The 26,523-nt window shown below is 44.8% G+C and overlaps 1 protein-coding gene across 1 annotated transcript in view; it reads left to right on the top strand.

Annotated features, from left to right (window-relative positions):
* The first annotated feature begins 6,512 nt into the window (after positions 1–6,512).
* Positions 6,513–26,523, top strand: part of URM1 (ubiquitin related modifier 1) — a 33,576-nt gene continuing 13,565 nt past the window's right edge. The window contains exons 1-2 of the mRNA XM_040324770.1: positions 6,513–6,619; positions 15,478–15,548. Coding sequence (XP_040180704.1) covers positions 6,585–6,619; positions 15,478–15,548 — 106 coding nt within the window. The 5' untranslated portion in view covers positions 6,513–6,584. The remainder of the gene's footprint in view (positions 6,620–15,477; positions 15,549–26,523) is intronic.

The following is a 26,523-nucleotide window of genomic DNA, read 5'->3' as shown; positions in this document are numbered from 1 at the left end:
TTATGATATCAAACCACATATACCATATATACACATAGGGGCCAGATTCTCTAAGATTCTGCATTGGCGTAGTGTAAGCCATTTACACCACGCCACCGCAACTTACTGGAGCAAGTGCCGTATTCTCCAAGCACTTGCTCCGTAATTTGCGGCGGCGTAGTGTAAATGGCCCGGCGTATGGCCGCGTAATTCAAAGGGGGCGGCTTGTATTCAAATTAAACGCGCCCCCGCGCCGATTGAACTGCGCATGCGCCGATTGAACTGCGCATGCGCCGGGCTGAAAAAAAGCCCAGTGCGCATGCTCCAGCTCACGACGGAAAACGTCAATGATGCCGACGTGAGCGTCATTGACGTAAAGTCGTATTCAAGAACGACTTAGTAAAACGACGTAACCGATGGAAAAAGACGACGCGGACCCGACGCCATACTTAACATGGCATATGGCGGACTGGCGTAAGGTTACCCCTCATATAGCAGGGGTAACCTTACGCTTACGGAAACGACGTAAACGACGAAGAAGCGGCGCAAATTCGTTCGGGAATCGGCGTATCAGGCTCATTTGCATAGTCAAATGAGACCTGAACGTAAACGCCACCTAGCGGTCAGCGTTGTATTGCATTTAGGATCTGACGGTGTAAGTGACTTACACCAGTCGGATCCTAACCTAATTCCGGCGTATCTTGTTTTGCGAATACAAAACAATGATACGCCGGCGGGAATTTCGAATTACGCCGGTGTATCTGTAGATACACGGGCTAGATTCACATAGATTAGCAGATCTTTAGATCCGCGTAATCTATGTGATTTACGATCCGCCGGTGCAATTTATCTAGGCCAGTGCATGATTCACAAAGCACTTACCTCGAAAATTGCACCGTCGGATCGTAACTCCCCCGGCGGAATTCAAATTCCGCGGCTAGGGGGAGTGTACAATTTAAATCAGGCGCGTTCCCGCGCCGATTTAACTGCGCATGCGCCGCTGGTGAAATTTCCCAGTGCGCATGCTCCAAATGACGTCGCTAGGACGTCATTGTTTTCGGCGGCTACGTAAATTCCGGCCATCCGTATTCCCGATCGACTTACGCAAACGACGTAAAAATTTGAATCTCATTAGCTACCCCTCATATAGCAGGGGTAACTATCCGCCTGAAAAAGCCGAACGCAAAAGACGTAAAAAAAAAGCGACGGGCGGGCGTTCGGTCTTGAATCGGCGGTTCTCCTCATTTGCATATCCGACGCGTAAAAAACAGCGACGACACCTAGCGGCCGGCGGTAGATTGCAGCCTAAGATCCGACTGGCGTAAGTCACTTACACCAGTCGGATCTAAGGGAGATCTATGCGGAACTGATTCTTATGAATCAGTCGCATAGATCCGACCGTCGGATCTCAGAAATACGACGGCGGATCAGGAGATCCGCCGTCGTATCTCTTCATGAATCTGGCCCACCGGCGTAACTCTTTTGAGAATCTGGCCCATAGGCACTTCTCATACACTTACAAAATAGAAATGTATTTTCTATACATCATTTACCAGTCATGTCGGGGGGCACCTTATTTGGGGCAGATCATTTTATTACTAGTGTAGCGCTACCCCCAAAAGAGCCGCTGATTGTTTTGGGATCGGCGTATTAAGTTACCCTGTAGTGTGTCTAGGGGTGATAGCAGTGAGCCAAAACAGTGAGCGAATGTCCAGACAGTGAATAAAGGTTTTTTCCAATGCTTTATTTCCAGGCCAACACGGCCAACATCAACAATAAGTGGGAAGAGCAGGTTGATGAAGAAAAAGGAGAACCTCGCAGTATCAGGCCCGGATATTTGTTGAGCAGTACTTGCTCAATAGACCTGAAACGGTGACCCCGCGAAGATTTTAGAACACATGACACCTGTCACAGATATACCCTTCCCCAGCATGCCCCGCGAGGAAGAAACTTCTCTAATTGGCCGCTGGGAAAAACTTGCTCTGCAAGAACCCCTCTAGCGCCAACTGCCTGCCAGGGATGGTACTGCATCCCTGGAGTACAGATTGACCCAGCGGTAATTTCTGGAATGACAGAAGTGCCAATTTAAATAAATTGTGAATGGGAGCAAAGTAACTCTCCCATTCCCCACTAACTTTAGCGTAGTGCCCATACTGAAAGTAAGGGGGCGCTACACTAGTGATATATGTGTGAAGTTGATTTGTTCTTATAAGAATTTTATAATGAATGCTTTGAATACAGACAGTAGATTCTAATCAAGTTGTAGTTATAGTGCCTTCAAGGTCCATTTCCTTTTCGGTATGTTCCTTTTTGTGGCTTAAGCAGAACTAAAGGCAAAAGTACTTACCTTAGTTCTGACTGTCTGAGGCCCCGTACACACGTCCGAGGAACTCGACGGGCAAAACACATCGTTTTGCTCGTCGAGTTCCTTGTGAAGCCGCCGAGGATCTCGGTGAGCCAAGTTTCTTCATTGACTAACGAGGAAATAGAGAACATGTTCTCTATTTGGCCCGACGAGTTCCTCGTCGGTTTCCTCGGCCAAAAGTGTACACACCACCGGGTTTCTCGGCAGAATACGGCTCCGATTGAGTTTCTGGCTGAATTCTGCTGAGAAACCCTTGCCAGCACCGGCACCTTCGCCCTGGGTTCTTCTGAGAGCTGGTCTTTGGCCTTCTTGATTGGCTAGTGTGGGCTGATGCATGCACAGGCATTGTGACGAAATGTAAACTGAGCTGCACATGCACAGCTTAGTGTACATTCTACAGTGATTACCAACAGGGAGGTAAGAGCCTGTAAAGAGGCTGCCTGTTTGTATATTTTTATTTCAATACAATTCTTCGCAAAGGCTCCTAGAAATTGTGGCCAGTCCATCACAATGGAGCAAGGAGGTGTGAAAACACAGGCAGCATGCATGCATTTTTCTGCACCAAAGCTTACCTGACATTCCTGCCTGATGCAGGTGCATAGAAATATATAGTGACCTTTCAATAAAGCTAAAAACAAACAATTCTTGCTTAGTCTTCATCTATTTTGTTTTTAGGAATGCTAGAATGTGAAATGTTTTCGTGCTTTGGTAAAATATATTTTTCCCTGTATCTCTCACTTGTTGCTCTCCATCTCCCAAAAATCTTTACCCAAACTCACACGGGTGTCGCTACAAACCACAAACAAGACCATTGCTGATGCAAATTTAAAATAAGTCACAATTTTGTGTTTTTTATTATTTCCAAATTATCATAATTTGAGCCCAAAAAATGTGATATGTTGTTTATACATTAATAGAAATCTTTTTGTTAAAAAAAAAAAAAATGTGATATGTGTACCAACATCAGAAATAAAAATGTAAGTCCCAAAAATCAGAGGGTAACATCACTATTCTACACTCACACACCAAGAACCACCAAATATCACAGAATAACTCAAGTTAGAATAGCTCCTGAATAACAGGAAATAAGCGCCTTGAGGCGATTTAGTTTGCATTTGTAGCGCTATACAAGTTATTCACTCACTCACTCACACTAATGTAATTCCACTACCTACCCTGTTTCCCCAAAAATAAGACCTACCCTGAAAATAAGGTCTAGCATTATTTTCCAGGAGGGCTGAAATATAAGCCCTACCCCGAAAATAAGCCCTAGTTAAAAAATGCTTGTAAAATCAAAATCCTATAATCCACTATATTACAGTAGTTTATAATGTACAATGTGTGTGTTTCTGTAATAAAATTGCGGGGAAGAGAGCTCCGGCGGGTAACAGAAGTGCAGAGCGGCGCTATAACAAATGTATTTGGCACAATTATATTACAGAAACGCACATACTGTACATTATATAATACTGTAATAGAGTGGATTATAGGATTGTACAAGCATTTTAACTCAGTTCACATTGGGGATTCCTGACAGGCAGGGAGGGAGAGGGGGAGAGAAGGGGGAGCACATTACATGGTAAGACCTACCCTGAAAATAAGCCCTACTGTGTATTTTGTTGGCATAATTAATATAAGACCCAGGCTTATTTTCGGGGAAACACGGTATATGTCCAATGTGTGGCAGCACAGTGGCTAACAGGTTAGCACTTCTGCTTAGCAGCGCTGAGGTTTCTGGTTTTAATCCCAAACATGCCGCTTCATGTAGAGAAGTTGTCTGTTCTCCCTATATTGTTAACCATAACTCCTGACTCGGGTCCTTTATTTAGGAGGGTTCCACCACCATTGCAAATTGTGTCATATGTTTTTCATGGGCAAGGACTATAATCAGCCTTAACATTTCCCCACCAGAACTAAGTGCAACATCTTACCAGGCCAACACCCACAAAATGACAGCAGTTTATCTCTCAGCATGCTGACAGTAATCAGCCATAACCAGCCTTTAAAACATATTGCATTTGCCAGAAACATGTTGTTTGATGTCTCTCTGGCCTTCCACAGTACATCTGCATTTATTAACTTCTTGCACCCCTAGAACCTATGATAGTTTTAAACCACAGAGATGCAGTCAACAAATATGTAGCCGCACAGTGGCTAACAAGTTAGCACGTCTGCCTAGCAACACTGAGGTTCTTGGTTCAAATCCCAATCCTGCTACCAGGCTAGAGGCCTCTATGCGCTTCCTGGCGTTCTGCAGCATATGCTGACAATGGGTGAATGCCAATGCCACATGAGCATAATTGTTACCATAATATTAATGCCTCAAATGCAAAACATTATTGTATACAATTAAAAGAATCAAACCTCATGACATGTATTTCCTATGCATGATTGTGGTCAGCTCGGTAGTGTAGTGGTGTGCCCTGCTACCTTCAAAGGTTTTAAGCCATGGATTAGTTAACTTTTTTGTTTTTAATTTGCTTGTTTACTGGAAAAATCGACACAGCTACCCTTAGGTGGGTGGTAAGTTGGCTGGGATTTGAACCCATAACCTGAGTGCAGACCATCAGTGCACACCACCAAGCCATAGTGCTAAGTACACTGAGATGTTTAGTGTCGTGTAGTGTCTTACCTTTTTGTACTGTTGATATCAGTGGTGGCTGGTGGTATTTTTTTTTAGTACCACCACACCTCGGGCAGGCGGGTCTGGAGCACTTACCCCATCTATGGTGGGCAGCGTTTCTCCCGGTCTTCCCCTGCTCTCATGGGCATCACGGCGGCCTCTGTTTTCCTATTTCCTCCTCCGCGGGCCAATCAGGACTCTTCTCTTTTCGGACAATCGGGAAATGGGTCTCAGACCTTCTTCTAATTGGCCAGATTGAGGATCAATGTTTCAATAGCGAATATTCATTCGCTGTTGTTACACCTGGGTGGGCTCGTAGCTCAATGCTCTGTGCCCGGAGCCCACCTATTTTGAAGCCTATTACGTGCTTAATAAAAAACTTGCCGCTCTAATTCATGCGCCCGTCATCCTGAAAGGGGCCAGACGCATGAATAGGGGGGCGGTGGCTGTGGATTGAGGGGGCGGCGCCCAGGCACCCATAATGGATGGTTGATATACTGGTCGGGCAACACACTGAAACCTTTGCAGCCATTGTGCTATGTGCTGGGTGTTCAGTTTTCCCCTGTGCCTTTAAGAAGGGGTGGGCTCCCTTTAGTCCATCTGTCCTCTATCTATCCATCAGAATGCTTGTGCTTCCACTGTGGAGACACTTAAAAGTTAGCATACCTCCCAACTTTTTGAGAAGGGAATGAGGGACACCTACTAGCAAAAGCATGTAGGCATATGACAAGCCAAATTACCAAAAAAAAAAAATGTTTACCACTACTATTCCTTTAAATTGGCTTTTGAAATTTAAATATGCTGCCATTTAGATTTTGGGTGAAAGGTTTAGCACTGGGAAACACTTTTTGAAAGATAAAAAATGCATTTTATATACAACTATATAGATCAGACCAAAATGAGGGACAAATGAGGAGTAAAGAGGGACATTGCTCCAAATCAGGGACAGTTAGGAGCTTCTCCTTGCTGCAAAGGCCAGTTATAGGTGGGGGCAATGGCTTGCCTTTTGGCACTGTACTGTGTAAATCAAAGGACTGGATGGACAGGAATACCTGTGCATTGGCAGGTAACACAAAACTCTTACACCTCATTCGCACGGGGCATATAACCATACGTCAGTGGAGGGTTGTGTTTACCCTCAAGGGGGTACATAGGTATTTCCATACAGGCACCCCCATTGTTGTCAATTGGGACACAGCCGCTGCTCCCAATGTAAGATCTGCGTGGATGCACGCTTCCCTCCATGGCATACGGGTATGTATGCCCTGTGTGCCCGGAGTTCAGCTTTAATGTGACCTCCCAGGACTCACTGATCTCTGGCTGAGAGACCCTGCATGAGATTACAAGCTCATATGGTTGCACACTCCTGTCAATGATCTTTATTTATAAATTCAAGAACTGAACAAAACACATGTCAGCCCTCGGTGTTCAGACTGCTGCCTGCTGCTGTTCTCTCACTGTATAGTTTTTCTGCTGACATTCTGAGCTGTTATGTGACATCGGCACGTTTATTCCATACAGAAACTGGGACTTTCTCCTGTGCTTCGTCACCATAACAACCGATGACAGCCTGCACTTCCGACTCTGCTGCGGAGCACTTCCGGTGAGAGTAGCAAGATGGCGGCGCCCATAAATGTGCAGCTGGAGTTTGGGTGAGCAGGGAGTTTAGTTGTTTCGAGTGCTTTGGGGGGAATAATAACGATGTATAGAGTGTGCTGTGTGTGAGGAGTGGGTATTTAGAGAAGCCCGGGGCTCTGTAACTCATTATTATGGACGTCAGACAGGGTGGTCTACAAGAAACACACATACACAGTATACACGATAGGAGAGGTCTGATATTACAGCATCTGTGGCCCGCAAAAGCCTTCCATAGTACACTATGGGGGCAGGGGTGGCATCAATAAGGGAACATACAGTGCCCAGCTACCTGTTACCAAAGTATGGACATACAATATCACACATATTTATAAAACAAAAAATAGTACATAATATGTAATATGTAAACATTTCTCATGTTTTTTCTCTTTAAACTTGCTGCAAATATTGGAAAATACTCGTTGATCCTGACAGAAATCCAATGAGCTCCCCATTTCCTGTTTCTTAAAGGGGAGTTCCACCCAGATATGGAACTACCACCAATTCGACCCCCCCCCCCCCTCTCTGGTGAGGGAGCGGATATCTGTCAAATCCAGGTATGTGCTCCCACCTCCGGGGGAAAGATCGCCGCAATCTGTGCAGCGAACTATATGCAATGTCTGGCCCCTCCTCCTCCCCCCGCTGCCTTCTGGGAGACACACAGGTCCCAGAAGACAGCAGGAGCCATTCAGAAAGCGCAGTGTGACTCACGCATGCGCAGTAGGAAAAAGGCTGTGAAACCGTAAGGCTGATGATTAGGGATGAGGTCCGGCGTGTTTGTACAGACCACGTGCAGACCCCTTCAGGAAGTCTGCACGGCGCTGCGCTAATCACAAGCAGGGAGACATTGTCCCGATGCTCGGCTGCAGAGATCGGGAAATGTCTTTCTGCCTGTGGTTAGCGCAGCGCAGTGCTGACTTCCTGGCCCGCTCTGCACGTGGACTGTGCAAACACGCCGGAGCTCATCTCAAACCTGGAGGGGCGGGTCGGCTTCGGGTGCCGACATTGCAGGCTCCCTGGACAGGTAAGTGTCCATATATTATCAGTCTACAGTATTTGTAGCTAGTGACTTTAATTTATTTTTTTCTTGGGCAGAACTGTTCTTTAACCGCCACTACAGCTGTGTTTTAATTTTTTGCACGCACGTAAACATCTATATTTTTGGCAATAAAATGACCTAACCCTCCTAGAACATGATATATTATTTAAAAGCAGAGGGGCTGTAGAATAACACGAAAAAAAGCTGCAATTTTTTAGGCCACACAAACTATTTATGGAACGCATATTTCAGCAAAAAAGTTAAATATAAATTTTTTTTTTTTTGCAAACACACACACACAATTTAATACTCATTTTTTAAAATAAAATATAAAAGATGATGTTCCGTCAAGTAAATTGATACCAAACATGGCAACTCTTAAAATTGCGCGTGCCTGTGATATCCCAAAAAATGATGGTGCCCAAAAATGTCCAAAGGTGATACTTTAAAGGCCTTTACAGCTTCTCAGTATAGAGTTGTAATGTGAGCTCTGGTGCTTGAAATATTGCTCTCACTCTGATGTTCACGGCAATGGCGCAATTGCAGTTTACGAACATGTTCCCACATTTGCATTTGTGGGTGTGTGCAGGGAAACGGGTTTTGATATATATATATATATATATATATATATATATATATATAAAATATAATTTGATATACATTTTATTATAATTTACATCCTTCTCTTTTTTGCTATTACTAAGGTGTTAACAAACCCCCAATGTGATAGCATTGGGTAGGTGACAGGTACTCTTTATTGAGATGTTGGAGTCTATTAGACCTCCAATATCTCCCTTGCTCTCAAAAGCAACTAACAAAGCGCAGATCAATCTGTATCAGCCAGGGAATGACCGCTCTGAAACTGTTAGTGACAAGATCATTATTGCTTCCAGCTTTATTTGCTGCAGAGGAGATCGATGAATCAATGTTCCTCAGTCTCCTCCTACTCAACATCTATTTGATGTAGTCAAAGCCCAGAGAGATCCCAGGAACTAAGGATGAGCTCCGGCGTGTTTGCACACCCCACGTGCAGAGCCCGCCAGGAAGTCGGCACTGCGCTGCACCAATCACAGGCAGTCAGACATTTCCTGATCTCTGCAGCCGCACATTAGGACAATGTCTCACTGCCTGTGATTAGCGCAGTGCAGTGCCGACTTTCTGGCGCGCTCTGCACATGGAGTGTGCGAACACGCCGGAGCTCATCCTTAACAAGAACCATGGGGGAGGAGGACATCACCACCCGCACGGTAACAGTGATCAGTCGGCTATACAGATAACTTTTACTTTACAGCTGGGAACCTGTTGAAAAAATTAAGCACAAGCTTATGGCTGTTACTGCAGTCATGAGCTTGTGCTTAAAACCAGCAATAGATGGATCAAATCTCAGCTGGTTCAGCAGGGACCAGCCAAGATTCGATCCATCTATGGGCAGGATGGTTGTATCCAAGTCGATCTATTGAGCCTGTCTAATATACTACATGTGTTTACTACCAGCAGCTATAGCCACCAGCAGTAAACGTGTTCTGCCGAACGGGAAGGCTCCCTGCAGGCAGAACACAATAGCGCTGTGGGAGGCATTCCTCCATCAACACTAACTGTGCTGATGGAGAAATCAAGCAATTTTCTTTCCTTCCACTCGTGTTGGAAGGAAAGAAAATGTAATCATGTATGGCTTGCCTAACCCCACTCTCTCTGGATGTACTACGTCCAATGAGCTGAATTAGTTAGACTGACAACACTGCCTCTGCTTGCACTGAAATTCCAACCATCGTTATCAACCTTTTTTAAAACAGAGTTTCATGTCACTTTACCTGCTTCTGTTTGCCTAGGGGTAGAAGAATAAGGAGTAATGCTTTATTCCTTTCTCCAGGGGTGCGACCAGTCTCGCAAAGTCTCTTTTGTAAAGCCCCACAGCACACTGGGTATTTAGGTGCAGTCTGAGGGCACAGGTGCAGCGGCAGCCTGTTAAACTCTATCAGAGGCTGACAACCTAGTGATACTTACGTTTAGGGCAGTATGCCAGGGATGAATTCCTGAACACCGACTTCTTTCATCCTTGGCATTTGTCCCTGGGTAAGTACCGTTGGGCCCCTTTTCACATGGGCGTCCTGATCAGATCACACTATCTGTTTCTCAGGTGGATCTGATCGGAATTAGGTCCACAAATTCAGAATCAAGGCCACAAAAAAAATGCAGGAGGGTTTTTATCTTCCTTTTTGTAGAGCAGATCAGAGGCAGTTGGATGTGAATGGACAGCGAAGTCTGTTTACACCCACAGCCACCCATAGAGATCAACGGGGCCTGCCAGTGTCTGCTTAGCATAAACTGATATGCCATCACCTCTGTTTAGCCAGGGATCAGCTCACAAACTCCCTGCTGATCGGAGCGGAATCGACACCATGTGATAGGGGCCTTAGGTGCACTGTCCAGACACAGCAGCTCTCGGCTTCCCATAGAGTTTGACAGGCTGCTACCAGCAGCGCTGGATGGTGCATCTGTGCCCTAAACACTGGAGCCTTATACACCAGGGCCAAAGGCTCAGTGTACATGGGACATGGGGCCGTGGTCACACACCTCCCTCCTCCATGGACGGATCTGAGATTGAAGCATCACCAAATTTTGATTGTCCGATTTATAGATTTATTCCAGGATAGGATCAAAGACAAAAAATCCAACGCGTTTCAGAGGCACAGGAATAACCCCATTCATCAGGGCTTGTTCGTGCTGCCTGAACCAGCTGCAGACAAACTCCAGTATCCAATACCTCTCATTTCAAGCCCTGATGAGGGGGGAAATCCCTGGCTGCTGAAATGCACTGTAATTGAGTTCTCAGTGTGGTGCTTTAATCTCAGATTTTCTCACAAAGGAGTGGAGGTCCCTTGGCATGGAGCAGCTGCTGGTCCCGACAAACCAGACCTCTCAGTTGAATACCTCTTAACCCCTTATAACATTGGGATTACCACAAGGATGACTCTGCAATGTACATAATGGCAATGAAGGACCGTCCGGAGGGAGTGGAGGAGAATGGAGCCAGGGGGAAGGTAAAAAAAAATGGTGCCCATCAACCCTTGGATGTAACCAGCATTTAATCCTTCCAGTGCAAGCAGGGGGCCACTGCAAGGGTATTTTGGGCTTTAAAGTTTAAACCAAAGATAAACTATTTTTTTTTTAGTTTGGATGCAGGGGATGAGAGGGATTATGACATGTCAGGTCTTTATTGCTATATGTGACCCTGAGGCTGCCATTGGTCCTCCTGTACAGGTCCTGGGCAGCAGAGGGAATCGGATGTGGTCAGGGAGGGTGAACTGTGAGGCGGGGAATTACTGGAACCGCTCCCCTGTTTGTCTCTCTCTGAAGCAGCTGAAAGTCGGCTTCTTCTCCTCTCCCTCCTGCCAACTTTGAGCTACTGCAGAGAGACCCATACAGGGGATGGCTTGCAGTGGTTGCCCCCCCCTGCCGCACCATTCACCCTCCTTGTGCACAGAGCAAGCTACCCAGTGACAGTAAATTGGTTAGACTGTAACACTGCCATGGTTGCTTACAATGGTCATATCAATTTGTCATATAGAGAATGTTACCACAATTTTCTCTGACTTTATTGCTAAGTCTTGCTAACCGCTATCCCCCTATCCAATAAGGGTGCCCCCTATTGGCCTCATTGACAGTTTTGTAGAAATCGGTGACCAAAAATTGCAATGAAATCCATTTTATCTCCAAGTTGTAACCCTTGTACCATTTGGAAGAGTCCACAGGATATCCAGGCAAGCCACTGTACATGGTGAAAATGTAGCGCACAGGTAGGCAACCTAGGCATGCCAGCTGTGGTAAAACTACAAATCCTATAATCTTATTTCCCATCTGGACCTTCAAGCCTCTTATACAGCAGATTGCTTTGTCCACCCCTCCTCTTCTTTTGTCCAATCATGCAAGGTTTTGTTTTTTTACCAAAGTAGTCTGTGAATAGACAGCAAATTAGAGGGGCTGACAGAGCAGTTGCTGTGTAGCAGACCACAACTTTCCTGACATAGCAGTAGCTGTACACCTGGCCCTTATTAAAAATGTACATAGTAAAAAAAAAAAAGGTTAAGTCCATGAGGTGGCATACACCTTTTTAGACTTAACTTAACCATTTCAGCCCCGGACCATTTGGCTGGCCATAGACCAGAGCACTTTTTGCGATTCAGCATTGCGTCGCTTTAACAAATAGAGATTTCTTTTGGTGGTATTTGATCACCTCTGCGGTTTTTAGTTTTTGCACTATAAACAAAAATAGAGCGGCAATATTTTTTGCTATAATAAATATCCCGAAAAAATATAAAAACATTTTTTTTTAGGCCAAAACGTATCCTTCTATATATTTTTGGTAAAAAAATCGCAATAAGCGTTTATTGATTGGTTTGCACAAAAGTTATAGCGTCTACAAAATAGGGGATAGTTTTATGGCATTTTTTTTTTTTTTACTAGTTATGGCGGTGATCATCGATTTTTATCGTGGCTACGACATTATGGCGGACACATCGCACACTTTTGACGCAATTTTGGGACCATTCACATTTATACAGCAATAAGTGCTATAAAAATGCACTGAGTACTGTGTAAATGTGACTGGCAGTGAAGGGGTTAACCTGTAAGGGCGCTGAAGGGGTTAAGTGTGACCTATGGAAGTGTTCTAACTGTGTGGGGGCGGCGCTATGTGTGACACGACACTGATCACCGCTCCTGATTACAGGGAGCTGTGAAGGTTAAGAAGGATGTGCTGGAACTGGACAGAGTCCAGAGAAGGGCAGCAAAGATCATAAGGGGACTAGAGCAGTGATAGGCGAACCTTGGCACCATGCCATGATGCTCATGCACTCTACAGTGTAGTTGAGCATCATGGGAAATGTAGTTCTAAAACATCTGGGGTGCCAAGGTTCGCCTATCACTGGACTAGAGGAACGACTACAAACATTAAACTTATTCTTTCTGGAGAAAAGATGCTTGATAGGAGATATGATTGCAATATACTGGTGACTCTAGCATAGGGTAGAAACATTTCAGTTGGAAGGAGTTTAAAAAGACACTTGGCCATTCACTCGAATCCCAGCCACGACACTACTTGCCTGGAGTTTGCATGTTCTCCCTGTTCCTGCGCGTGTTTCCTCCCACACCCCAAAGACATGCTGGTGGGATTATTGGATCTTCTCTAAATTGGCCCTAGTATGTGTACTGTATGTATGAATGCGAGTTAGGGACCTTAGATTGTAAGCTCCTTGATGGCAGGCACTGATGTGAATGTACAATGTATATATGTAAAGTGCTGTTTAACCTTAACCACTTAAGACCCGGACCAATATGCAGGTAAAGGACCTGGCCACTTTTTGCGATTCAGCACTGCGTCGCTTTAACTGACAATTGCGCGGTCGTGCGACGTGGCTTCCAAACAAAATTGGCGTCCTTTTTTCCCCACAAATAGAGCTTTCTTTTGGTGGTATTTGATCACCTCTGCGGTTTTTATTTTTTGCGCTATAAACAAAAATAGAGCGACAATTAAAAAAAAAAATGCAATATTTTTTACTTTTTGCTGTAATAAATATCCCACAAAAAAATATAAAAAAACATTATTTTTCCTCAGTTTAGGCTGATACGTATTCTTCTACCTATTTTTGGTAAAAAAAAAAAATCGCAAAAAGCGTTTATTGATTGGTTTGCGCAAAATTTATAGCGTTTACAAAATAGGGGATAGTTTTATGGCATTTTTATTAATATTTTTTTTTTACTAGTAATGGCGGCGATCAGCGATTTTATTTTTCGTGACTGCGACATTATGGCGGACACATTGGACACTTTTGACACATTTTTGGGACCATTTTTTCAGCGAAAAGTGCTATAAAAATGCACTGATTACTGTGAAAATGGCAGTGAAGGGGTTAACTACTAGGGGGTGCTAAGGGGTTATGTGTGCCCTAAGGAAGTAATGCTTACTGTAGGGGGGGGCGTGGCTGTAGGTGTGACGTCACTGATCGTCGTTCCCTATATCAGAGAAGAACGGGGAAGGTGTGTTTACACTCTCCTCTCCCCGTTCTTCAGCTCCTGTGACCCGATCGTGGGACACCGGCGGCGATTGGGTCCGCGGTCACGGAGCTTCAGACCGGGTCGCCAGCGAGCAACCCACCCCATGGCTTTTAAAGGGCAACATACAGGTAGGTGCCTGTGCCCAGCCGTGCCATTCTTCCGACGTATATTGACATTAGGCGGTCCTTAAGTGGTTAAACTGTGTAGAGGGTTCTTTACTGTTAGAGCAGTGAGGATGTGGAACTCCCTTCCACAAGCATTGGTATCAACAGGAAGTGTCAAGGTTTTAAAAACAATTTAACTATCGCAACATACAGGGATACAGTATTTTTTATTGACATAAACACACACACACCACAAGTTGAAAAGGATGGACTGGTGTCTTTGTTCAATCTTACTAACTGTGTAACCACTTGCAAGCCAGCCTATTTTTTTAAATTGCTGCAATTCCTGGAGCTCAGCTTTAAATGTATATATTTGCAGACTATGCAATACAATACACAGGTCAACAACTGTTGTAATAAAATATCAGCCACACAGGGAGGGCATTTGTTTAATGAGTCAGACAACTCTTGGGCCCCTTTTCACACAGGGCGGATCAGTAATGATCCGCCTCCGTATGCTCAGTGGGGATCGCTCCGTTGATACCCGCTGAGCCGGCGGCTGATAGGGCAGGGACCGCCCTGTCTTTTCTCCGCTCTCCCCTATGGGGGGATCGGATGAACACGGACCTTATGTCCTTGTTCATCCGATCCGCCAGACGGAAGGAAAAATAGGGCTTTCTTCCGTCTGCAAAATCAGATCTTTGCGGAGGCGGACAAGATCGGGTGTCAGCGGATGTTCATCCGCTGACACCCGCAATCTCATAGGGACCAATGTATGTCCTTTTTTCATCTGCATACGGATGGATGAAAAAGCGGACATACGGTCCGTAGGTGTGAAAGGGGCCTTATGCAGGCCATTTACAGCTCAAATGTTGACCAATTCTGGCTGAATTGGCCAAAATTCAAGCTGCGGGTGGCCCTGGTGGCACCATCCAGCTCATCAAAATTTGATCTGAAAGTCCACTGAGCCTGGTGGGGAATTGTCAGCTGTACAATGACTGCAGCCAATCACATGCAGCCACTGTTGGGGTATTCTGATGTCAGCTGTCAGTATACAGTGGCTGGCTGGGTATATTCCTTCATCTACACTGTTTAGCGTCGATGGGGAATCTGAATGAGAACAATCTTAATTTGTATGGCTAACCTTAGACTTGTATAAGGAGCAGTAAAGCACAGCAAAGCAAGAAGCCAAATCTGCATATGTAATACATGACCACATTATCTTTAAAAAAACAATAGACAAATTGATCATTTTATTTAGATCCAAACTCACAGACCTATATTCTGAGAAAATAATGGACAGACTAGACGGTAGACTCCCTTTAATGAAGCGGGTTGGTCATGTGACCCCGCCGGTTTTATGTCTTTTGACCTCCTGTATTTGGTTTTTAATAATTCAGCTGTAGGAAATGCTCTGTTCATCCCCCATCTATGGGAGTAAATAAAACCTTCCTGTCGTTTTCTGTCATCTTTGTGGACTGAGCTTGTCCAGCGCTCCGTTGGTACCCAAGAGAGCCTGACATAGAGATGCTAATGAGTAGCCCGTGTCCTGCAGGAGCCTGCGGGGAAACCTTTGTCTGCTGCTGGCTCTGTTGTGGCACTTTGCTGTGTGTGTGTTAACCCCCTCCTCTGTGGCGGGGATGTCAGCATATCTCATGTATTTATTATCTCTTTTCAGAGGTGGCGCAGAGCTGCTATTTGACGGGATCAAGAAACACCAGGTGACCTTGCCTAGTCGGTCAGATCCTTGTGAGTATCCTTCATAGAGATGCTTTAGGGTTACCCCTTTATGATGAGATTGGAGGTAAGTGCAGGTCAATCATACACCTGCTCGGCACATGTTTCATGGGATAGCTGGCTATGATCGATCGAGAGCATGTAAAACATCTACACCTAATATTGTGACGTTTTTCAGCGGTGGTAGGCTCCTCTTTTATTCATTTTTTTTTAATTGTACCTGTGTGTATAAAGCAAAGTACACCTATTTTTTTAAGGGGCACTCCACCTTTAAAGCTAAACTCCAGGCAAACAACTAAATTCACTTACAGGTCCCCACCCCTTCCATGTGACAGGACAGTAAAAGGTGAAGCGGCATACGGATGAGCTCACCTACTCTCTCTCCCACTATCAGCATGCTCCTTGCACTATAGCATACCTGATTCGCTCCTTGTGCTGTACCTTCCTCTCCCACTTTGAGCTCTGCTGTACATAAGACTGCAATAGGGTGATATTTATTTATTTTAGGTACTTGTATAGTGCTGTCAATTTACATAGCCCTTTACCTATATATTGTAAATTCACATCAGTCCCTGCCCTTAAGGAGCTTACAATGTAAGGTCCCTAACATTCATACATACTAGGGGCCAATTTAGGCAGGAGCATATTAACCTACCAGCATGTCTTTGGCGTGTGGGGGGGAACCTACGCAGGTATAGGTAATGCCGTGGTTAGGATTCGAACCAACGACCACAGTGCTGCTAGACGGACATGCTAACCACTTCTGACCACTACATTGTGCGGATGTAGGGAAAAGATTATTTCAGTATTAATCTCTTAGACCCCTTTCACATTGGGACGGTTTTCAGGTGCTTTAGCACTAGAAAAAGCTTCTGCAAAGCGCCTGAAAACCGCCTCCCATTCATTGGAGTGCGTCTTTTTACACTGGGACGGTGCTCTAGTGGCATGTTCCAAAATGTCCTGCAAGCAGCATCTTTGGGGTGGCTTAGGAGCGCTGTATTTAGTGCTCCCAAAACACCCTGCCCATTGCAATGAATGGGCAGCGCTTCCAAATCTCCTTAACCACTTACCGCCCGCCCACCGTCAAATGGCGGCTGGGTGGTGTGGCTCTCGTTCTGGGTGGATGTCATACGATAGCCGCCCAGAACGACCGCTCTTCAGCGATCACTACCACGCCGTTTTGCTAGGACATGGCGCATGCCCGATCTGTGTTATGAGCCGCGGCTCTTTATGCGATCGGCTGTGACCAATCACAGCCAGACGCATGTAAAAGCAGAGATACCGGTAATTGGCACTTCTCGCCGCACACTGACAGAGTGTGAGGAGAGGAGAGACGATCAGCAGCATCTCCCCACAGGGGAAGGCTAGGTATGTATACAGGGCACTGATCATCAGTGCCCTGATTACAATTAAAGTGGATGTAAACCCTCCATACACCCAGTGAAGTGAACAGCTTCAGATGATACACAGAGATGAACCAAAGCTCCCTACATAGGTTTTGCATGTATATCTGCTGTCTTCACATTTATCTACTGTTTAGAAAGTTCAGATCTTCCTGGTTAACGCAGAGTGTGATGCCTGGGCATACAGCTAACATTGCTGATTGGAGGAAAGGCGCACACCCCCTCTCATCATGGGCAGAGACTCTCAGAGGTGATTTGTAATAGGGCCAGCTCCCTGTTAATAAATTTTAGCAACCTCCCCTGACAGAAATTTCAGGCTGCTTTTATCTAAAGTGTCTGAGAATTTGTCAGGAGTTATGAGGCTGATAACAGAGGAATGGTTCAGGAGAGAGCTATAAGACTTGGCTCTTTGAAGAGAGATGACAAAATACTGCAGATATATGTGCCCAGCTCAAATTTCATGAATTGGATTTACATCCACTTTAAGTGCCAGCAATGATTGCCCACCACTGCCAGCAATTAGTGCCAACCAGTGCCCACAATTACCACCAATCTGTGCCTACAAGTGCCAGAAATCAGTGCCCAAAAGTGCCAGCAATCAGTGGCCATGAGTGATACCAGTCAGTGCTGGCTATCAATGCCACCCATCAGTGCTGCCTATCCATACTGCCTATCTGTGCCCACCAGTGTCGCCTATCTGTGCCCACCAGTGCCGCCCATCAGTTCTGCCTATCAGTGCCACAAATCAGTGCCACCTATCGGTGCCCATAAGTGCGGCATATTCGTGCCTCCTCACCAGTGCCACCTAATCAGTGCCCATAAGTGCCACCTCATCAGTGAAGGAGAAAAATTACTTATTTACAAAATTTACTGACAGAAACCAAGTAAAGTTTTTTTTTTTTTTTTTTTTTTTTTAAATAATAATAAAAAAAAAAAACAGTAATTAAATACTACTAAAAGAAAGCTCTATTTGTGTGGATAAAATTATAACAATTTCATTTGGGTACAGTGTTACATGACTGCGCTATTGTCATTTAAAGTGTGACGGCGCTGAAAGCTGAAAAATGGCCTGGGCAGGAAGGGGGCGTAAGTGCCCAGTATTGAGGTGGTTAAAAGCGATTGTAAAGCGCCGTAAAACTAGAGGTTTTACCCTTTTTTTTAATGTAACAAACGCCCGCTAATGGCTGAAAACCAGCGTTAAAACATCGCTAAAGCGCAGCTCGTATGTGGGGGTTCCAGTGTGAAGCCTTAGGGTCTTATTCACATGGGCGTACTTACATCGGTTTTTGCCCGCACTTTATACACAGGTGTTCTGCCTGTGCATTCTTACGCCTCTTCCAGATCACACATTCGCATAACAGTTAAAAAGGGGAAGGGGGACAGTCCAGGAATATGCGCATTCAAATCAAGTCAGCAGTGATAGATTCCATTGATTTCTGTCTCGGTGAGTTCCCTTTAAGACGAAGTGGAATTTTATTTACTCTGCTGAGGCTCACAGTCTGAGCAGTAAAACCGCTACAAAAGATTGTCAAAAGGAAGGTTGCCGGAGAGTCGTGTTTATGAAGTCTAAACTTTTATTGCCGTGATGGAAAGCCTCACATGGCCTAGTCATCTCCAGCTGTGCTCAAATCTGTCATGTCCCTTGCTAATATCAGCCTGTATATAGACAACTTGACTGTTCAACTATCTCATTAAGGATATCATCCCTGTACTGGGAAAGCTGTGGCCAAAAAAGCCAACTCGAGAGCAGTGGACTTGTCATCGGTATTGCCAGTGGTCCCACTGCAGCTAGGTTTTGCCCATTACTACAGATTCCTCCATCCACACAAACCAGGTGGGTGGAAGAATCCACCCCACCAGGAGATTGTATTCTGACATCGGGACCCGATGCTTTCAGAATTCACTGATTCGCTGATCAACAACAATTTTTCCAACTTGTCTATTGAAAATAAGTTGATCCAACAGTTGATTTTTGTTGATCAGGGATGACTACACACCGATCTAAATTAGGCCGGTTCCAGCCAAACCAGATGAATTTTGATCCATTGATGGCCAACTTAACTGCTTCAGGCCCGGACCATTTTGGTGGTCAATGACCGGGCCCCTTTTTGCGATTCGGCACTGCGTCGCTTTAACTGACAATTGCGCGGCCGTGCAACGTGGCTCCCAAACAAAATTGATGTCCTTTTTTTCCCCACACATAGAGCTTTCTTTTGGTGGTATTTGATCACCTCTGCGATTTTTATTTTTTGCGCTATAAACAAAAAAAAAGCGATAATTTTGAAAAAAAAATGAAATATTTTTTACTTTTTGCTATAATAAATATCCCCCAAAAATATATAAAAAAAAAACATTTCCCACAGTTTAGGCTGATATTCTTTTACATATTTTTGGTAAAAAAAAAATTGCATTAAAGCGGAGGTTCACCCATAGAGAACACATTTTCCCCTTAGATTGATGCTCGTTTTGTCTAGGGGAATCGGCTAGTTGTTTTAAAATATGAGCAGTACTTACCGTTTACGAGATGCATCTTCTCCGCCGCTTCCGGGTATGGGCTGCGGGACTGGGCGTTCCTTCTTGATTGACAGTCTTCCGACGGTCGCATCCATCGCGTCACGATTTTCCGAAAGAAGCCGAACGTCGCTGCGCAGGCTTAGTATAGAGGCGCACCGACGTTCGGCTTCTTTCGGCTACGAGTGACGCGATGGATGCGACCGTCGGAAGCCTCTCGGAAGACTGTCAATCAAGAAGGAACGCCCGCTCCCGAAGACCCATACCCGGAAGCGACGGAGAAGATGCATCTCGAAAACGGTAAGTACAGCTCATATTTTAAAACAAATAGCCGATTCCCCTAGACAAAACGAGCATGAAGCTAAGGGGAAAAGGTAAAAAAATAAATAAATGGGTGAACTCCCGCTTTAAGCATTTATTGATTGGTTTGCGCAAAAGTTATAGCTTCTACAAAATAGGGGACTGTTTTATGGTATTTTTATTAATAATTTTGTTTTTTTAATAGTTATGGCGGCAATCAGCGATTTTTATCGTGACTGCGACATTATGGCGGACACATCGGACACTTTTGACACTATTTTGGGACCATTGTAATTTTTACAGCGATCAATGCTATAAAAATGCACTGATTACTATAAAAATGACACTAACAGTGAAGGGGTTAACCACTAGGTGGCGCTGTAGGGGTTAAGTGTTCCCTAGGGAGTGATTCTTACTGTTACTGGGCGTGGCTACACGTGACATGTCACTGATGACCGTTCCCGATCATGGGGAACGGTCATCAGTGACAGTGTCAATGGGCAGAATAGGGGAATGCCTTGTTTACAAAAGCATTTCCCTGTTCTGCCCTTGTCGACCCCAATCGCGGGACTCCCGGGAAAATTGAGTTCCCAGGACCCACAGCCGCACTCGCGAGGCACGCTGGGCGGCAGATTTAAAGGGACGTACCTGTACGCCAATCTGCCTGCCCGTGCCATTCTGTGGACGTACATAGTCGTGCGGCGGTCGGAAAGTGGTTAACTTACAATGCCTTGTTCTGAACTGTGTCTCTGTGTGGAGGCAGCCATCATGGTAGAGGTGCGGGCTTTGCTTCCTCATGTCCAAGCTCCTCCCAGATAAATGGTGGAGAAATACTCAAGAAGGGGTAGAGGAAGCACAGATCATAATAAAGCAGATGGAGATCCTTGTGTTGCAGGTCCTCAGGATCAGCTAACGAGGAGAACCGGGAGCAGTATACTGTAGTGATGACATCACCAATTCGCACTCCAAATATTCTAACACTAGCATTCAGAGGCAGTAATGCCTAAGATGATCTCGCACTGCAGATATACTGCTGTGTTGCCCATACATAGATCAAAATTTGGCTGGTTCAGCAGGGACTGGACGATCAGCGTCGCAGGTTATAGACTGCAGCACTGATCTGTGTATTGTGATGGCAGAGCAGTCTCCGTACTGTCAGAATACGACACAGCAGAGGATATGTGGATAGGGGAACCTGGTTAATTTTTTTCATTCAACCAACTAGTTGAGTGAAAAAATCTAGCCCATGTACAGACAGTTTAAGAACAAGAGTGGCTATGCAGAGTCACATGTCAGGAAGGGTACTGCTATTTTTTAATACAAATTCAAGAAAATAAGTAAATCTTTCATATTTATGGCATACACACAATTACAGTTTCTAGGTGTTGCTATTAAGTTCAGGTCCAGTTTAGAGAGCACAGGGAGAACATGCAAAGTCCATGCAGGTGGTGTCATGGTTGGGATCTGAACTGATGACACTAGTGCTGTAAGGCAGAAGTTCCAACCACTTAGCCACTGCTATGTCAATTATCTAAATTGTTTGTGCCATGCTGTAAGTATTTCTTTAGCTTTAACGTACATTTTAAAGTGGTTTTAAACCCAAAACCAAACATTTTATATATTCCAGCTTACCAATCATTAGAGGTGGTGGCTGCATCAGTTTTCTTTTCTTTGTCTTTTTTCCCTCTCTTTTTACCTGGTGATCTGGCCAGTAACACACCTCCGATATTAGTGAGACACAACTCTGGAGGAATTAGAACAGAAGGCACAGCAGACAACAGCATTGCCAGTCTGGGGGAGGGGAGTGTTGAATGTATTAGCAGATGTAAATACACTAACAACTTGAAGCCAAACTCCAGCTCACACTTAAAGTTACAGAAAACATTTTTTTTTTCTTTTGGGATAAAGGTTTTACATGAATAAATGAAAGCTGATCATTTTAATCACCCCTGGCATTGTTAGAGCCGGTTCACACTTCCGCGGCACGACTTCGGGGGCGACTCTGCAAAACAACTTCTGTATAGAAGTCAATGGAGGTCGCCCCGAGCCGCCCCCGAAGTCGTCGCTCCTATTAGAACGGTTCCATTGCATTGAATGGGACGCGACTCGCCAGGCGGCTGAGCCACCTGACGAGTCGCCCCAGTGTGAACCGGCTCTTAAAGGAGTTGTAAAGGCAGAAGTTTTTTTTATCTTAATGCATTCTATGCATTAAGATAAGTAACCTTCTGTGTGTAGCAGCCCCCCCAGCACCCCCTAATTACCTCCTTCTCTCTCCAGCGATCCCCTCAGCCATCCAGGACACCCCTCGTGATTGGATAAGACAGAGCAGCTGCGCTATTGGCTCCTGCGGCTGTTGATCAAAGTCAGCCCGCCAATCAGGGGAGAGAGGGGGTGGGGCCAGGTTGGGGCTCTGTGTCTGAATGAATACACGGAGCTCTGACTCAGCTTGGGTGCCCCCTGTAGCAAGCTGCTGGCTGAGGGGCACTCAAAGGAGGGAGGTGCAAAGAGCAGCACATAGGGACCCAAGAAGAGGAAGATCAGGGCTGTTCTGTGCAAAACCAACTGCACAGAGGAGGTAAGTATAACATGTTTGTTATTTAAAAAAGAAAAAACAATTACGAGCCTTTACAATCACTTTAAGTGTTTTTTCTCATCCATGTAAATTGATACATTTGCTGGAGAGCTTCAGCTTTTGAAAAACAGTAGACTTGCTGACTGGATCACCGGAAAAAAATAGAAGAAAGAAAGTCTAAAAAAGGAAACTAATACAGTTATCATATCTAAGAATTGGTAAGCTGCAAAAGAATAAATGTTTGCTTTGGGTTTATTACTGCTTTAAGTTTATTCATTACTCAAGTTAGGCGGCAGGGAATATGGCCTCTCTGTACAGTTCCATTTATTTGGGACGAGTGATTAAGAGTGTTACATTGGGGACCGTCTAGGAGCAGCCTCTGTGGAATTTATTGTCAGGATACTGCATAAGGTGGGGGGTGGGCTATGCTGGGAACTCTTTAAACTGATTAGGATGCAGCTCACACAGAAGATGATGCCAGCTGTTCCAGTGCCCTCCTCCCACTCTCTCTGCCCCCCTCCTGCTAACTGACCGCCACTGTTTGCTCAGCGCTGAGCCCCCTGCGCGAAATTGCTTTTCAAAAGGACCACTTTCTGCTTAATTAAACAGAGAGTCAACACATCTGTGAAGTTTTCCTGCTCCCCTATTATCTTGATATTGATCCCTCTCAATCCCACCCAGAGTCCCAGACTCTTCACTTATCAAATGCGCTGGCTACCTGTGGCCAGGCCTAATACAGAGCTAAGTCTTGTAAATGTTGTACTTTATGTTGAAAGGTAAAAAAAAAAATGGGCCTACAACTAACACTAAAACTTAAATCCCATTAATCTTAAAAAAAACACAATCTGGCTCACTGTAGCATTGGATAGTGGTAATCTCCCATTGACCATTGCCACCATCACTGTGGGGTTAGTCCTGGATATTGCCAATGTTTCTTGCTTTATTTGAGCCTACTGAATGGAAACTGAGGACTTTTCTGACTTGGGTCCTTCACATGTCTTGGTCAGATTACCAACTATGGGCTTCAAACCAAAGTGGTCACCAGCCATTATAGCCAAGGCTGTTTTATCCATTTATTTTTTATAGTGTAATGCCGCGTACACACGACACACGTTTTTCATGACGAGAACATTTTTTTTTTTTAAATTGGTCGTGAAAAACGGTCGTGTGTATGCTCCAGAGCATTTTAGTCAACGAGAAAAATGCACGAAATTTTTTTGAACCTGCTCCATTTTTTTCTCGAGAAAAAAATAGAGCAGGTTCTAAAAAATTTCGTGCATTTTTCTAGTTGACAAAAATGCTCTGGAGCATACACACTACCGTTTTTCACGACCAATTTAAATTTTTTTTTTCACGTCGTGAAAAACGGTAGTGTGTACGCTGTAACGAGGGGGGAAAAAAATGCGCATGCTCAGAAGCAAGTTATGAGACGGGGAAATTAGCAAAAGCAGCCCAAAGGGTGGCGCCATTCGAATGGAACTTCCTCTTTATAGTGTTGTCATACGTGTTGTACGTCACCGCGCTTTGCTCAAGCATTTTTTTCACGAACGTGTAGGCAAGGCTGGAATCACGACAAATCACATCGAGAAAAACCTTGTTTTTTTTCATGACATGAATAACGGTCGTGTGTAAGCGGCAATAGAGTTTCTATAAACCTTTGAATATGAGTTGAGAGTGTCTCCGTTGTTATATAATAAAGTTACAAGAGCTCCCTGATAAAGAAGAGGACTAATAGCCGTGCCTCTGACCTCTGCTTTCTTGAGGAGCTAAGCCACACAAGTAATCTCCAAGGTCTGATACACTTCTGGGTGTTTTAAATGGCTGGTGCCTTACTGCATGCTGCGGTCCCATACGCTGTCAACTACTTGTAAGTATAAAGCAGGCCATACACGGAGTGAATTTCTTTCCTGGAACCATGGGTTCCATAGACAGTGTTGACAGGGGAATGCCTCCCGCCGAGCCTTTGTATTCTCTGGGGGGGGTATATGGGGGAAGCCATCCCTGCTGGGACAACTCAGTGATTGTTGCTAGCGGCTATACCAGCCACTAATGATAATTGCTTGTAAAGTTCAGCAGGCAAGTTTTACCCAAATTGATCAATCAATCTATCAACGTGGGTACATTCAACCTGCCCATACATGGTTTGAATCTTGTCCGGTTTCTGCTGAGCCGACGGGGATTTAAACCGTTTATGGCCGGCCTTAGTCCTCTTTTAGCGTACGCAAGGTAATTTTTTTTTTTTTTTTTTAGATGCCTTTAAAGTGTTGTTGCTAGGCAGAATAGTTAATCTTCCCACTTCCTGCACTTAGGTGCTTAATGCTTCCTAGCCTACACCGCACAGACTCCTGGGAATGTAGTGGGTGTAACTTTCCAGGAGTCTGTGCACTCCCCAGTCTCAAAGAATCATGTGACTTGGACAGCACAGGTGCTGAAACCTGATCTGACACTGCTTGTGCAGCACTGAGCATGTGCGATATTTGCAAGGCTGAAATCCAGTAAGTCATACAGTCTGGCTTCATGATGCCCACACTTAAGATGGCCCCAGTCAATTTCTATTTTATAAAGTGTCTAAATGCTGTAACAACCTAACAAAACGGACCTTAGTTTACAGACTAACTTTACTAGAATACATTAAGCTTGTGTATTACAGGGGTATTTATATTTAAAAAGTGAAATTGTGGCCGGAACTCCGCCCTAAAGTTGTGAAGTGGGGGGGCCGCCAAAAAATTAAATTTCACATTAAAGGTGAGAAGCGGGGGTGGGGTGGGGTGCTGTAACATGTCGCATTAAAGATGTCGAAAATGACATCATACATTAAAGTGAGAAGCGGGGGGTGCTGACTTCTTACCTCTTCTCCCATGCAGCCAGTGAGTTGAGAAGCGGGGTGAGGGGTCGAAAATGACTTCTCACCAAGTGGGGCCTCTAGTAATTTGGGGGCCCTAAGCGGCTTGCATAGTGAGCCTATAGGGCGGATCGGCCCTGATTAGAGTAACCACTGTTCCATAAGATCTATAAGGTACTGCATTCACACTTTTATAAGAAATATTCCACAAACTGATCACAAATGTCCATTTACACTTTTACCATTTGATTACAGCTCATCTATAACATATTAGAGGCAATGGTGGTATTCACTCCACTACATTGTCTTACTGATTTTAAAGCAGGTTAGGCACAAACAGCAGTCTGTTCTGGAAGTCTGACGGAGGACATCAACTAATCTGGGTATTACCAAACCAGTCCAGCTTATGAAATCAATTGAATGGAGGTCTCCTAAAGTCTGGGAAACCTCCACCCTTTACATTTTTCACTGCTGGGGAAAATCTCTTCTCCACCTGTTCCATTGACAACTATAAAAGTTCAGAGTTCCTTTCCATTTCAGGGATAAGGGTCACCAGGACAAGTAGTGAGGGTTGATTTCTTCCAGGAGGGGCAGAGCAGTAAAAATCTGGCGGAGGATCTAACACTTCCCCACTGTATCCAGAACTGGGATAAAATATAGTGAAGTCCAGGAATCAAAATAGAGAAAGGGATATCACCGCTCCAGGCAGGTCAAATGAAGGTAAAAGCCTCTCCTACAGATTAGAAGCCCCAGGTGTTGGCAATACATGTAACAATGCAGATCGGAAGAAATTCTGGACAGCCGCACTCCCAAAAAAGTTTTTGCCTTTATTCAAAAAATGGATTAAAAAATACATGCCACAGCAGATCAGAACGGACAGAAGAGCTGACGCGTTTCACACTATGCTGACGCTGATGCTGTGGCATTTATTTTTTAATAAAGGCAAAAACCTTTTTTAGGAGTGCGGCTGTCCAGAATTTCTTCCTATTTGCATAAAATATAGTGAACTGGTATACTGCTTCCTTTTTTGTTAATCTGGGAGCCCTTTTTGCTTACCTGTGTGTAATTCAGTATAAGATTTCCAGAGCTCCCCCCGCAAGAACTTTCCACCTTCATGCGAGCTGTCTTGCATGGTGGTAAGTTCTTGTGGGCGCACTCCCGTGATACAGCCGGTGGCTATAGCCGCTCACTGTATCACTCGGCCCTGCCCCCCAGGCCGCGCCATTGGATATGATTGACAGCAGCTCGAGCCAATGGCTGTGCTGCTTTCAATCAACCAATGAATGAGCCGAGAAGCCAGCACGTTGGGGGTCAGGTAAGTAAACAGGGGCTCGGGGGGGACGCTAATACATAGAATGC

The sequence above is a fragment of the Rana temporaria genome, chromosome 9, assembly GCF_905171775.1.
Source record: "Rana temporaria chromosome 9, aRanTem1.1, whole genome shotgun sequence".
NCBI lineage: Eukaryota > Metazoa > Chordata > Amphibia > Anura > Ranidae > Rana > Rana temporaria.
Note: the sequence above shows the minus strand (reverse complement) of the source record. Positions and strands in the feature narration are given on the sequence as shown.